At 38.5% G+C, this 16,288-nt stretch overlaps 1 protein-coding gene across 2 annotated transcripts in view; it reads left to right on the top strand.

Moving 5' to 3' along the window:
• The first annotated feature begins 329 nt into the window (after nt 1-329).
• GLRA2 (glycine receptor alpha 2) overlaps nt 330-16,288 on the top strand; it is a 203,308-nt gene continuing 187,349 nt past the window's right edge. For both annotated transcript variants that reach the window (XM_006028409.1, XM_006028408.1), the window contains exons 1-2: nt 330-397; nt 2,529-2,662. In XM_006028409.1, coding sequence (XP_006028471.1) covers nt 330-397; nt 2,529-2,662 — 202 coding nt within the window. The remainder of the gene's footprint in view (nt 398-2,528; nt 2,663-16,288) is intronic.

The following is a 16,288-nucleotide window of genomic DNA, read 5'->3' as shown; positions in this document are numbered from 1 at the left end:
CCCCCTCTTTCCCCCCCCCCCTTTTTTTTTTCTTTTCGAGCATTCAGTTAAAACAGCCCAGGAAGGACCGGATCTGATGCTTCCTCTCATTTCTGTTGACTGCTGGGGATGAATCTGGGTCTAACCTGACCATGATTCCGAGGACTGGCACTTCTGAATTTTTCCCCCCAATTTGTAAATATCCAGATCTTCTCTTTCCTATTTTCAAGGCACATAAATTATTGCTGTATTTGGGAATCTAGGCAGCATCGAGGTACTTTTCTTTTCCTGAATCTCTCTGGAATCTTTTCTGGGATATTTTCCATAAATCATCACAGAAAACAGGAGGAATGAACCGGCAGCTAGTGAATATTTTGACAGCCTTGTTTGCATTTTTCTTTGAGGCAAACCACTTCAGGTAGGTGAAATGATTCTATCTGCTGATATTTACCAAAAGGCATGGAAAAATAAGGAAACTGTGTCACAATAACCTAATTAATTTGCTCCATCTGAGGGCATTTCACGTTTGTTTAATGTGAGCTATATCTTTTACACTTGAAGAGCCCCGTTGCTTGGTAACAAACACAAAAAAATCAAGTTTGGGCAATATGTTTTCCACTTCTCTAGTTTAAAGACACATTTTTTTTCACTGAAAGATTAATATAAGCTACAGAGCTAAGTGCCATTTTTTTCCTTTTTCCTTTTGGAATGCAGTTTAATATCTCCACATGCACTGGAAGTTATTTAGTAGGTTGGTTTGGTTTCTCCGCAAGCTATAGGAATGATTAAACCAGTTTTGTCAGGGAGATGGTTATTTGTGTTTCCTCGTTGCTTCTGGGAAAACCTTGGACAAGACTATACATTTTGAGTAGCAGTATACAGGAATTTTATCTTCTTTGAATTTAACCATTGACCTCTTTTACAATAAAAAAATGTTGCAGGGTTATCACTTAAAATAATTACTCAATTCATGACTGTACTGTATTTTATGGTATATGTATGTCTACCCAATGTAAAGTTTGTGTATGTGAGAGAGAGGATATAGAGCAACAGAGTGAAAAATTGTTTTTATTCACAAGTTTCAGGTGTCAACATACATAACTCACAACTGGTAGTTTTAAGTGACAACAGAAGTAATTTTGTTAGCTTATTACAACTAAGTATTATATTAAAAATGGAAAGCTATTTATGTTATACTTATTCAAATAAAGTTTGAATAAATATTCTTCCATTTTTGTTTAAAAGCTAGATTTTAAAGTAGTAGCAGGTAGTTGTCAAAATGGGACATACAAAATATAGAAGTAATATCACAAGTGCTAAAAATAACGTACTCGATTCAATAACACTTCTGTTTTAATGAGGAAAAACTAGCTATATTATCTGCTTCAAATTTCAGATAACCCATGTGTGCATCTAACTGTATATTTCTACAGATAGATACACAGAGACATGTGCGCACATATATACACACACAAATAATAAAACAGTAACATGAAATACTATTAAAAGTGAATGATGCCTTTTGGGCACATATGTGAATACATCAATACTATAAAAGAAACACCAATATGATTAGTTTAGATACCTCTAAGAGAATACTAAAATATACAGCCAATAAAACAGGTAGTTTAGGAACCAACAGAATATTGTTTTATGACAGAATTCAATTCCCTTCAGAAAAAAAAAATATTCATATCAAGTATCTCCAGATTTCTTTTCTCTTGGGACCAACCGTCTGAGATTCCTTTTCTCTGAGATATCTAATATGCTATATACACAAAGCTACAAATGTATAATGGTATAGTTAATTTACCATTAAAACCTGAAAATGCAAACTTATTTTAAAATGCTTGGATAGAAAGACCAATTGATGGTAATGATGAGAAGAAATGACCATTTACATTGCCTGTGGTGAGTTCATAAAAGATTAAAATCAGATGTGACTGCTCCTTAAACCCTTTCCAGGGAAAATAAGCACACAGTTGGGGAAGAATCAGATCTAAAACTATTGAAATTCCTTCAGGTATTATTAGTAAGGTATATTGCTATGCTTATGTTTTACTTCAGACTACAAAGTCAACATTTTTCATTGTCACATGATGCATTTTTCCTGTTGTTGCTGGAAGTTAGAAGCCACTTTTAAGCAAACTTGAAGTGGAAATAGTTTCCATACTATACATGCAACTCAGACAATAACATTAACTTGGGGTATCAAAAGCCTTATGGGAATTCTTTATGGAATGACATGGCAGATAAAGAGCATCTTAAGTATATCTTTGAGAAATTATTTAACAATCTTCTTTCTGTAGTTAAGTTTTCTGAATAGCAAATTGTATTTCATTAATATTTTTCTCTTCTTGAAACTTGCATTTACTTCTAAAATAAAGTTGTCTAATGAAAATGAAAATATATTTTCTTACTGAAATATTCACTAATTCAGTCAATGTGTTGATGAGGATTTTACTTTCAAAGAAAGAGCTTAATTTCCTCATAAAAGGAAAGGCAGTACAAGCTGAATAGTCGCTAATGGTGGCTAATAATTTATTTAGGGCGGCTTTCTGTAAAGAACATGATTCAAGATCTGGAAAATCCCCCTCACAGACCCTGTCTCCTTCAGATTTTTTGGACAAATTGATGGGAAGGACTTCAGGGTATGATGCAAGAATCAGACCAAATTTTAAAGGTAAGTTTCTCTTGGTCATTACTTTTTTTTTCGGCAAATGTTTTTGACTGACTATGGGCTTAGTAACTTTACATCTCAGACCTAATTACTCTCTTATTCCAGTTTTCTGGCAAACTAATTTCATGGACATCCATTCTTCCAGCACCAAAAACCCCCCTAGAGGATGCAATAGAGAATTAGGCTCCTGATACGTAAAATTACAGTACAGTAACACTTATAACATAGTTGGGTTTTGCTCTTGCTGGTAGCCACTTCTGAGAACCTCTCTAATGACTGGCCAAAGTAACAAACATAAGTGTGTGTTTCAGGTTGCTCTGCTAAAAAGTACTGGTGTTACTTATCCCTGAAGTTCATAAACATGCAAAGCAAAATCCTGAATACTCCAGAAAAAATCAAATAGTAAGGCTGTGCTTATGTAAACCCTTGGAGGAGATAAAATCCTCCCCTCACAGTTAAATGTCAGACCACCCACATAGCAGACTCCCTCTAGCTACCCTTAGCAATAGGGACAGGTATAGACATAGATTGTTGCCTTCTCCAATGTATACATAGAGTTATAGGTCTGTTATCTGACTAGCCACTTTCCTGTCTTCTCCTCATTCTCCCAGTATTTGTATTACTGTGCTGGGAATCATTATAAGCATCTCAGCCTCAGCACACATCATGGTAGATTTTAAGGCCTCCACAGCTTCAGCACAGGTTTAGTCTGTAAGCAATATTTCAATTGCTTTTGCCCTTTCAATACCCACGTAAGCAAGTTCGGGTTTTGGTCCACCAAAAAGAAAGGAGGTGGGAGATCAACTTTTCTCTTACATATTTAGAACTGCCAGAAAGTTCTACCATTCGACTAAACAGCCTCTTTCTAAGCTCAAAGTGCAGTTATACTTTGAACAGTGAAAAGTACTTTCTTTCTCAATAAGGCCACTCCTTCTATGTATTCAGATTTGTATCAGCTGCCTTTGGTTAAAAAACAAAACAAAACAAAAGATTTTTCTTATTATCCCTGCAATGAAAGCTGATGGTATGAGCGTGAAATGAAAAATCATTTCTCAGCCCATGAGAGCAAGTAGTATGATAAAGTGAGCTCACACATCAATGACAAAAAATGTTAATTACCTTTCAAATCAAGAACCAATTTCTGCCTTCACTCCCACATGTGCAAACTTCAGAATTTAGAATGCTGAGTTGCTTTTACTTTTTAAGATGCATGAAGTATAAAAGGCCTAATATGACACTATATCCCAAATTTATAAAGCCGGCAGGTAGAAAAACTGTTGTCCTTGTCCAGGAAAACACTTTCCCCTTAACTACATTGGGATTTCAACCTGCCCTTAAAGTATGTGTTTAATTTCTATCCTGAACTGGAACCTATGTTTATTAATAGTAAACCAATATTATATTCCACCTTCCACAAACCCCATGGAGTCACGTGGATTTAATTGAGATTTTATATGGTGCAAATTAAGTCAGAACATGTCCCAGAAAGAAATGCGGAACCATTAAGGACAAATTCTGTCTAGCCTCTGCCTGTCTGTGTACTTGGGAGGAGAGTGCAAACAGCTTTCCCCTCTTCCATCTTGTATTGCTCAAGTAGGATTAGATGCAGTCAAAACCCCTGGTAGAGAAGAATTCAGAGACATACTTAGGGAAGAGAGTAAGGAAATACATGTTTATTGCTCTGCTTCTCTGATACATTAGTGAACAGAGCTGGGAAGAAGAAAGATGCCTTCAATAAAAGGGTGGGCAATGGGCACACTGCTCCAGGAGACATTCTGAATTGTTTGACATAATGAGCGAGCATAAGTTGCTCACTTTCCCCAGTACAGTTCAGTCTACTTCCCCAACCAGGCCCTGGGTGACAATAAATCTGGAATATCATACTGTTGTTTTTGCTAAGCCACTTTTCAGAGCAGAAATGTACTTCATGTCATTTTGAAATAAAAAATAAACCTTCATAACAGCTTTCCAGCTCAGAATTCTCTCAATTGTAACATAAAGATTCTAACAATTTAAAGGATCCATTTCTGTTTCCCATTCTTTCTTCAAAGGTATTATGTTTGACTATCTAAATTTCAAGAGTTAAGCCTTATATAGAGAATTTTGATCATCACATCATCAAAGAAAATTTTGGCAAGCTATAGACTGTCTTGTAGTCTTATTTACAGCTGGAAAAGTACAATTTCAGTGAATGTCAAATCTCTCATTAGACTTTTCCAAAAACTACAAGTTGAAGGCAGTATTTCCGTTTTTGCACAATTTTCCCTTCAAAGTACCAACAGGCAGAGAATGTGGGGGATCAAAATGAATTTAATTTTATGTTGTAAAGTTGGAGTGGTGGTATAGCCAAGCTGGTCTGGAGCTTGTTTTTTGTGATATTTTTCACTGGACCCAACAGCATAGTTGGGAGAATTATTGGGAAAGCTTTCAAGCATCAGGTGCCCTTTGTCAAGTCCTCAGGTTTATAAACCTGGATATTATAGAGATGTTTCAAGTACTGAATCCAGTTTTGTGACAGTGTTGCCTGCCATATGCTTCATATATTAATATTTTATAGGTCTATTTAAACAGTTTTTGTGATGTGATACAATAAAAATGTTAACATTCTAAATTCTAGAAATGTATTAAGTGTAAAATATTGGATTGCTTCTTTTTTAATTAAAATGTATATATGGAAACAATACATTCAAGTATTTTTAAGTAAAAAAGATCTCTGTAAAGTGATTCTCTTGAAAAATGGTGTCCATTATTTGTCTTTGCATATAGTTATGAAAAGGACCAATATTTGTTAACTACATTTTAAAAAAGCAATCACAGACTCAAGTACTTTGGTCATTTGCTGTGCATTCATCTAAATTACTTCTGTTTCACATCAATTATACAGCTTTCTTTTGGACTCATATTTTGTTCTGTCAGAAAATAGCCTGGAATTCCTAAAGAAAGCAGCTCTGTTGTAGGCTTATCCTCATATTTCATGCTACTGCTTATAAATTAATTCAAATACATTTTTATGGACAGTTAAGAGTCTGAATCACTGGAAAACAGATAATGATTTGATTCATTCACTTTATATTGAGGGAAGAAATATTTGTTCATTTAAACAAAATACTTAATTCAAAGTAATTGATCACCGTATTTCTTTTATTTGCCTTCTTGAATTAGAAACTTCAAATGAATAAAGTGGAAGCAACAAAAAGAATGTTAACTTAAATCAGATGTTAATGATACAATTTTGTTAATGTTAATGGTACTTTCTGTTATTTTTGCAGTCATTTTCTTTAGTAGAGGATCCTTTCCATGCAATAATTATAATTCTTTTCAATAGCAAAAAATGTCTGCTTTTTCCTGTAGTCCCAATAAAATATTGTGTGAAAAACTATCAAAAGAGAGTGTGATTGTATCCAGGATACACTCATAGAACAATAGGCTTGAAGTGACCTCAAGAAGTTATCTAGCCAAGATCCTGCTTAACATAGGATCATCCCTGTTTAAATCCTTCCTGCCAAGTGTTTTCAAGCTTGCACTTAAAAAAATCAGCTTTCTATGCAGTCTGTCCCATTGTTTAACCATTTTCATAGTCCTTCTATATATGCAACCCAAGTTTCCTTTGTTCCTATTTACTTTTTGCAATATGTCACATATTCAAATTAAAGACCACTACAAATTAGCTACAAAGATGTTTTACATTTAACAAGTAACATCTTTGAGGCTTGTCTGCCAGTTTTGGAGCTTGTTTGCCTTTTTTATTGGGTGATAAATTACTTGAATATATGTCATGTTGCAATGTATCACTTAATTAACATATTACTTGGGTGATGTATGTAATGTCTGCCGGGGCCCTTTTTGTGTCCCTTGTGTATCACCATCTTATTTATAACAACCCTTAATGTATTTGAAGATTGTTATGCAATCAGTTTCCCCTTCTTCACACTAAATAATCCCAGTTCTTCCAACCTTTCTTTGTAAGTCATGTTTTCTAGACTTCCAATCATATTTTTCTCTCTTCTGACCTCTTTCTAATTTTTCTATGTATTTCTTGAGATACAGTGCCCAAAATTTGACTCAGTTATCCAGATGAGGGCTCACCAGTGTTGAACAGAGTGAATTAATCACTTCTTGTGACTTGCATACAACATTCCTGTTAATTAATCCCCACAGCTATTAGTTTTTTATGTAACAATAGCAAACTGTTGATTCATACTCAACTTTCTATCTAGTACAACTCCTATGTCCTTTTCAGCAGAACAGTAAGTTAGTCAGTCATTCTATATTTGTATTTGTGAATTTCATTTTCCATCCGAAATTCAGTACTGAGGATGCATGTGTTCTTCCTTCAAGTTATTAATGAAACAATTAAACAGTACTGGACCCAGGACAGATGTCTAGGAAATCCCACTTAATGCCTCTTTCCAGAAGTTAATGACTACTCTGAGCATGGTTACAGTAGCTTTGCCTGGACTCTGTTTTCTTAGGTTTGTAATAAAAATCACAAACACTTTTGCCAAAAACCTTGCTAAAGTCAGGATATATCAAATCCATTGCTCTCCTTTATCTACAAAGCCCATCACTTTACTGTAGGAGAAAATTAGGTTTGTCAAAAGCAAGGATGATTTGCTCTTGACACGTCTATGTTGGCTCTTCTTGATCACTACTTTGTTATCCTCCAGGTGCTTAGAAAAATATTGTATAGTCCAGAATTTTTCCAGGTATTGAGATTTGACTGACTCATCTGTAATGCCCTGTATCCTCAAAGATGAGCACTACTATATTTTCCCTTTTCCAACTGTCTGAACTTCTCGAGATCTCCATGAATTCTCAAAGATAATAGCCAGTTTTTCTGCAATTACCTCAGCCAGTTCCGTAAGTACCCTAAAACAAATCTCATCCAGTTTTGCTGACTTAAAACCAACCATCTTTTCTAAGTAATCTCTAACCTGTTCTTGCCCTACTCTAAGCTGATCGTTTTCTTTCCATTCCTTGCTCCTAACTCCTTCTTATGTGATAGTAAGAAAGGTATTAAATACTTAAAACTTCTCTGTCTCATCTGTTATTAGATTACTCTCCCCATTCAATAAAAGGGCTATATTTTCTATAGTCTTTATTTTTCTTCTAACATACTTATAGACTGCTTTTTCAGTTGCTTTTATCTCCCTTCCCAGCTATATCTCAATTAGTTCCTTGACTGTCCTGATTTTCTCTCTATATCCCTGTGTTATACTCAGATTCATACTTAGTAATATGGCCAGGTATCCACATTTTGTGAGACTTCTATTTCATTTTCAAGTAATTGATGAGTTCACTATTCAGCAATGCCAGTCTCTTGCTACTCTTCCTGTTCTTCCTTTGCATCAAAATAGCCTGTTCTCATATTCTTTATATTAAATTTTACAACCAGATCTCCTGGATTCCCTCTTTCCCATGATCTGCTCACCAGTTCTCTGAGTTTGTTAAAGCCTGCTTTTCTAAGGACCAGTGTCTTTATTCTGCTGCTCTCCTCTCTTTTCTTTCCTTAGGATCTTGAACTCTACCATTACACAATTACTGTCACCCAAGTTTTCTTCTGCCTTTGGATTCTCAACCAATTCCTCCCTATCCATAAGTAACAAATCAAGGAGGGCTTTCCCCATATCCTTCATCCACCACCTGTATCAAAAATAGTTCTGAACAGCCTCCAAAAACTTGCTTGGTTTCCCATGCACTGCTGTATTACCCTTCTAACTGATACCACACTGTACTGAAATGATCTATTACTCCAAGCCTTTTAATTTGGAGACATTGGCTAACAGTTTAAAAATAGGCTTGCTTACCTTTTCTCCTAGTTTTGTAGTCTAGTAGACTAGACAATAGAGAAAGCTAAAGAAAATGTAGCAGCTTCCTCTCAGAAATTCCTTGCTAAAGCATTCTGCTTGAAATGTTTAGTGGCCAGTAACTGATCTTTTATTTGTAGGTTACTGAATTAGAATATACTAATTGTTTAAGTAAGAATGATAGGTTAAATATTATACTTACATTAAGTTTAAATGTCAAGGATCTGATCAAATACTAAATGAAGTAAATGGGAGTCTTTACACTGCTATCAGGTAGTGTTGATCCCATAGTTAAAGTAGATGTTTCTTTCTATTATTTCAGTGGTACATTTTTGTTTCTATAGTGCAAATTTTCTGGCCTACGTTTTATACCAAGAAAATACTAATGTGTCATCTCTCAAATTACAAAAAGCATAGTAATTCTTGATGAAAGCTGACATTTTCACCTTCATCCTCCTGATTTTTCTTGGAAATAGCATTGGTAACATACAGGGTGTCTGTGTTGGATTACAACAGCCAATGAAGTGGTTCTTCATCGGTAAGAGTAAAACATAGTGAAATAGCACTGCAGCAATCTAGAATAGATTACCACCTGTTCACCTCAGGATAGCTCAACATGATGTGAAAAATCCCACACAACGCCACGATGACCAAAAGAGTCATGCATATTAACAGTTTAATCACAGCATGGGTTATGTAGGTGGCAGAATGGTAGTCTGAGTTTATAACTGAACTTCTTGACATTTAAATTATCTATATTACGTTTCAAATTTCCATTTGTCTAGAGTTCTATCTTCTAACAGTAAATTTAAAATCTAACTGCAACTTACAGCAAATTAGTCTATCAGCAAATATGATAATCTTTTTGTTGACATTAGTAAGCCCTTTATACCAAATTCAGTAGGAATGAGAAAACCTATTAAAGTCTTCATTGGAGGTTTGCCCAGGTCAGGCAGTGATGATGGCTGTGCTATTAAATGTCATGTTACAGTTCATAGAATCAGAGAATCATGGAAATTTAGGCTTGGAAGGGACCTCAGGAGGTCATCTAGTCCAACCCCCTACTCAAGGCAGAACTATCCCCAACTAGATCATTTTAGCCAGGGCTTTGTCAAACCGGGCTTTAAAAATCTCTGAAGATGGAGATTCCAGCAACTCTCTATGTAACCTGTTCCAGTGCTTCAAAAACCCTCCTAGTTATAAGTTTTTCCTAATAGCCAACTTAAACCTCCCTTGCTGCAACTTGAGACTATTGCTCCTTGTTCTGTCATCTACCACCACTGAGAACAGTCTAGCCCCATCCTTTTTCGAACCCCCCTGCAGGTGGTTGAAGGCTGCTATTAAATTCCCTCTCAATCTTCTCTAGACTAAATAAGTCCAGTTTCCTCAACCTCTCCTCATAAGTCATGTGCCCTAGCCCCTGAACCATTTTCATTGCCCTCCACTGGACTCTCTCACAGGACTCCAGATGGGCCTCACCAGTGCTGAATCGAAGGGAATAATCACTTTCCTTGATCTGCTCAGCATCTGACCGGCAACACTCCTACCAATGCAGCCCAGTATGCCATTAGACTTCTTGACAACAAGGGCACACTGTTGGGTCATATCTATCTTATTGTCCACCGTAACCCCCAGGTCCTTTTCTGGAGACCTGCTACTTAGCTAGTCAGTCCCCAGGCTGTAGCAGTGCATGCTATTCTTCCATCCTAAGTGCAGGACTTTGCACTTGTCCTTGTTGAACATCTTGAGATTTCTTTTGACCCATTCCTCCAATTTGTCTAGGTCACTATGGATCCTACCCCTACCTTCCAGCATATTTACAACTCCCCGCCCCCAGCTGGGTGTTATGCACATTTGCACTCTATGCCATCTTCCAGGTCATTGATGAAGATACTGAACAAAGCCAGCTTCAGGACTGACCAGGGCATTCCACCTGATGCCAGCTGCCAACTGGACATCAAGCCATTAATGGACATCAACCCTCTGAGCCCAATGCTCCAGCCAGTTTTTTATCCACCTTAGACTCCATTCAGCTTGTCTGCAAGAATGTTGTGGGAAGCCATGTCAAAATTCTTGCTAAAATCAAGGTATACCACATCTACTGGTCTCCCCGCATCCACAGAGTCAGTCATCTTATTGCAGAAGGTAATCAGGTTTGTCAGGCATAACTTGCCCTTGGTGAATTCATGCTGACTGTTCCCTGGATCCTCCTTTTCCATTTCTTAGATATCATCTGGGACCTCTCCTGATTGCCGTGAGTTTTCAAAGATGGTGACCAGTGGCTCTGCAATCACATCAGCCAACTCCCTCAGCACCCTTGGGTGCATCCCATCCAGCCCCATGGACTTGTTCATGTCCAGCTTTTCTAAATAGCCCCTAACCTGTTCTTTCACCATTGTTGGCTGCTCACCTCTTCCCCAAACTGTGCTGCCAGGTGATATAGTCTGGGAGCTGACCTTGCCTGTGAAGACTGAGGTAAAAATGGCACTGAGTACTTCTTCCTTTTCTCCATCCTCTGTCACTAGGTTTCATCCCCCATTCAGTAAGGAACCAACACTTTCCCTGATCTTCCTCTTGCTATTGACACACTTGCAGAAACCCTTCTTGTTACCCTTTAAATCCTTTGCTATTTGCAACTCTAATTGTGCTTTGGCCTTCCTGATTTGGTCCCTGCATGCTCCAGCAATGCTCTTTTTTCTTCCCTAGTTATTTGTCCAAGTTTCCACTTCCTATAAGCTTCCTTTTTGTGATTTAGTTTGCTAAAGAGTTCCCTGTTAAGCCAAGCTGGTCTTCTGCCATACTTGCTAGTCTTCCTGTACATTGGGAAGGTTTGTTCTTGTACTCTAAGTAAGGCTTCCTTAAAGTACAGCCAGCTCTACTGGACTCAGATTGGCTTCCCAGGGGATCCTGCCTATGAGTTCCCTGAGTGAGTCAAAGTCTGCTTTTCTGAAGTCCGGGGTCCTTACTCTTCTGCTCTCCATTCTTTCTTTCTTCAGTATCCTAAACTCAATCATCTCATGGACACTGTTACCCAAATTGCCACCTACATTCCCCACCAATTCTTCCCTATTTGTGAGCAGCACATCAAGAAGAGCACAGCCCCTAGCTGGCTGTTCCAGCACTTGTACCAGGAAGTTGTCCCCAACACTCTCCAAAAAATTCCTGGATTTCCTCTGCACTATTGTATTGCCCTCCCAGCAGATGTCAGGGTGATTTGAAGTCCCCCATGAAAACCAGGGCCTGTGATCAGGAAACTTCTGCTAGCTTTTTGAAGAAAGAAAGCCTAATCCACCACTTCCTCCTAGTCTGGCGGTCAATAGCAGACCCCCACCGTGACTTCATCCTTGTTGTTCTCTCCTCTGACCCTAACCCAGAGACTTTCAACAGGCCTATCTCCAGTTTCATACTGGAGCTCTGAGCAGTTGTATGGCTCTTCTATATGAAGTGCAACTCCTCCTCTTCTCCCCTGCCTGTCCTTCCTGAACAGTTTGTACCCATCTGTGACTGTGTTCCATAATGTAATTTTCATGTTGGATCAGTGGGTTTAAATCTATCTAACAAATGTACACAGTGGGGACATCTACATGTGAAAATGCTGTTAGGTGGGTTTACTCTACAGTACTTTACTGTGGAGTAAACCCACCCTGAGCAGGCATCTACATATGTAGGCATCTGGGAGCAGATTTTTTCCCAGTCAGAACAGCCCAGAGGCAGCTGTCTCCTAGCTAGGACTGGGAAATTGCTCCCTGCTCCTGGGAGCTTCCTGCTGCCAGGATAGGCTCCAATGACAGAGCTGAGGCCAGGACAATGACCCCCTGCCCCAGCAGCAGGGAGCTCCCAGCCCATGCTCTGTGATTGCGGAGCCTGGTCCTCAGAAAGAGCTGTTGGGTAGGGGAAGCCCCCTACCCCAATCCAGTGGTGAGGCAGCTAGCAGTCAGCCCCTGGGTAGGCCAACCCCTGTGACTCAATTGCCTGATTGGGCCATGGGACTCAGAAAGAGCTGCGGGGATGGGACCTACCCCAGACTGGGACAGCTTTCAGACAGCTTTGGGCTGTGCAGGGAACTCTGCACATGCAGACTGAAGCTGACTGGAACCTGCCTGAAACAGTTCTGATCTGGGGCAGGTCCCAAGCAGCTCCAGGTTGGGTGGGGAACTCTCCCCGTGCAGGGAGCTCCTGGTGCCGACTCTGCGATAGGAGCAGGGGCTGGGAGATTGCTCTCTGCCCCCAGGAGTTGCTTGCTGCTGGGGCAGGCTCCAATTATGGAGCCCAGGTTGGGACAATGTCCCACTGCCCCGGCAGCAGGCAGCTCCCTGGGAGCAGGGACCAATTTCCCAGGCCCCACTCCAATCATGAAGCCAGGGCCAGGAGTTTCCTGCTTCCAGGGCAGGGGGACATTGTCTCCACCTGGGCTCTGTGATATGAGCCCACCCCGCCAGTAGGCAGCTATTCTGTGTTGGCAAATTTGCTCCCTGTCAGCTGTCTACACATGCCATACTGAGCAGTAACTACTCTGCAGTTAATTTTCTACCTGAATTTGAAGGTAGCAAATTAACCACAGAGTAGACTGCTGAGAAAGTATCTGCATATATAGATGGTGATGCTTGCTGCACAGTAGATAAATCTTGCTTGCTGCACAATAAAGTGTCTTGTGTAGATGTGCCCACTAAGTCATTTACTGAAAAATTAATCTGACAATCGTTTCTGGAAACTGTTTATGCATTTTAACTTTGAGATCTTGGCATCAAATGTTGGATTTTCCCAAATGTTTGAACCCTTTGCTCACTTCTTTGTCCACTCCTGGACAATGTTAAAATGTATAAACATTTAAAATGGAAAGAAAATGGTTACAGTTGCAGAACAAAATGAGTGGCTGAACAGTTAATATGTGGGGATATATTTTCTTCATGTCTTAAGAAGAAACATATTATGAAATGATCTCTTCATAAATTAGAAGATTCCAATTCAATAAATATCTTTAAAAAGACACTATATCTTTTTTGCCATCAAACTGGGCAACTTTATTCTGAAATGGCTAACAATTTTCCTAAGGCCAGTCTTTAGGAACTAATGGCTAAAACCCCTTGTAAATCCAGACAGAATGAAACTATTAAAGTCTTTTGCTATATATGAAGCTCAAACTAGCAGAGGGCATGGTCCCATAGTTTGGGTCTCTCAAAAGAGATAGAGCATGCAAAGTGGACCTTCTTGCTAATATACCCAATTCATAACCGGCAGGATTCCACTATAATGCTCTTTTGAGTAGTATGTGGGTAGCCAATGAAAACTGGCTACATGATCAACCTATCATTCTCTTCATATGCATACTGCCATTGCCCCTTGGTGTAGGAGTATCTCCCCTGTTTGTGGGATAAATGTTATAGATGATAGTTTCCTGTGGAAAAAAAAGCAGCTTATCACTGATTTCTTATGAAGTTCTGCATATACAGCAGAATTCAGAATTAGGCTCTGTGTAATGGTATGCAATATTTGAAGATATCAATTTTTTATTCCTTTTAACTGGTTTGAAACACAATAAAGGAAATGATGTTCAATTCCATTTTCTTAGCATATATTGGCCATCTGAACAGATAAACCTCTTTATTGTGGCTATACAAGGAATATGCAACTTTTTATTTCTTATAGAATTCTAATTTACCTGCAACAGACTTCTAACGCACTGACTGGAGATTATTTTTCATGCCCTTCTTTCTTCAGATTCTCTTCCAAGAAACCAGTAAGGCCAATAGCAGTCTATGGACTGATAATGATCCTTCTCATTTTACTGTGTTTTCTGTATTCAGAAATAGTGATTTAATTAAGAGATACCGGTGGATTTGACTCTTGTTGTGGAATATTGCTCTTCTGCTGAGGGAGACTACTGGGGGAATTTACAGAAAACAATTGTCAAAGCTAAACCCAAGATCTTTGATATCCAAGTGAGACACAATGATATTCCAATAAAGTCCTAGGTTAACTCTTTTATTTTATTTTTTTGTGCCAAATGTCTTGGGTAGATTAAATATTTCATATAATTAAGGCTTCTGCATTACAGTGAGGCAATATATGAGAAAACACATATACATTTAATAATTATATATATAGCATGTGTATGTGTATGTTTATGGAAGGGAGTAAACTCTGGGTTTAGCCTAAAGCCTTGCTCCTAATAGGACATAAATTTCACCACTGCTACTGCACTGCTCTCCATCAATTTTATTCAAGAATTATTAAATGCAAAGGACAGTGGCTTAGTGTCAAAAGGAAAATTGGAGGGGAGACTATGTAATGACTAACCTGTGTAGTGGTGGTTAGAGTATTATGCTGGAAAGTCAGAAAAATGCAGGTTTGAAAATAGTATCCAGCTCCTGGAAGGGTTCCATAACTACTTGCCTGTTTAAGCTAAACTATGGGATGACCTTCCCACAATTATTCTCAGACTTATGGCCAGGTAAGCACATAAGTGCCTGGCCAGTATATTGCCAACTGAGCATTTTTAGTTTATATGCAGATATTTATGCTTCTACAGTACAGAGGTAGGGCCAAACAGCACATAAGCAGCTAGAAAACTGCCATTTAGGCACACAAAGTGGAATACAATTCCATCTTTACTGGGTGTGCATCTATATGTAAACTATAAATCTCTATATATCATGGAGATATATATGCATACATAAATGAAGCACATAAACTGCCAGAGCATAAAGACATATTGACTCCACTACCTAGTAAGTTTGGATGAGAAGCGGTTGCCACTGCTATTTCAAACTGTAGTGGCTGGGCTTTAAAAAACAAAAAAAAGACTTCACCCTGCTCAGCACTTGGAAAGATTGTAAATCTTTGGATGGGCAGCTTCTAGGTTGCAGATCTGGGGTGGAAGAGGAGGGAAGGTCCCCTCAGGGGATATCCAGTCCCCTGTATTCAGCACTTCCTAAAGGCAACCTTTAGGTAGCCCCTTGATCCACATACTGGCTATTGTGGATTCAGTTATGAGATATCTAACTGTTGAGGGAAACCATGTACTGAGTAGGAAGTCTAGGCATCTCAATCTATGCTGAATTATACTTCAGAGCTAGGCACATTCAAATGAGTCTCTGCAGTCTCTTTTAGGCACCCATGTCCATTTTTTAGTTTAACCAAAAGTAAATAGAGGACTTCTGGGGAGGTTCATTATGAGCAGGACGAGTGTATTGTGCCCAAAATGCTGATCACACTTTCTTGTATGTTTCTTTCAATTCAGACCTAAAAGGGGAACAATTCAGCTGTAGATGAGACTAGCTGGCCCTTGCATTTAAGGGATAACTCTTGCTAATTCGTTTAGTGGAAACTAATTCTCTTACTTCCCTATAATTACATAAGTATTATTATCCCTATTTTAAATCTTGGGAAACTCATTGAGCAGAGATTAAATGACTTGCCTGAACTCACATAGCCAGTGGCAAAACTGATATTACAATTAACCAGATGCATTCTTACTCCATTACACTGTGCTGCCTCTAATGAATAAAATCCCGGTGGGTGCCATCCTTGCATCTGCCTTGTAAAGAACTGTTTCAGCGGTCTTTATGTTTGTGACTCTTACAACACTAGACAAAGTGGGTGCTAACAAGTACATAAAATAATAGTAAAATGATAAAGCAATAGCATACCTACTGTTTTTACCATGCATACTGCTGTTTAAAATGATGTATTTGGTTTAAAGGGGTACTTGAAAATTATATAGGTCAGAACCTCAGCCTGTGTATGGCATGTTTATATATATATACAGGCATGCATATGTATATAAACATCCCTCCCTCCCAAAACTAAAAATATGGAGAGT

This window comes from Alligator sinensis, unplaced genomic scaffold, assembly GCF_000455745.1.
Source record: "Alligator sinensis unplaced genomic scaffold, ASM45574v1 scaffold1192_2, whole genome shotgun sequence".
NCBI classification, from domain to species: Eukaryota; Metazoa; Chordata; order Crocodylia; family Alligatoridae; genus Alligator; species Alligator sinensis.
The sequence above is the reverse complement of the archived record's forward strand: the minus strand, read 5'-3'. Positions and strand labels throughout refer to the sequence as shown.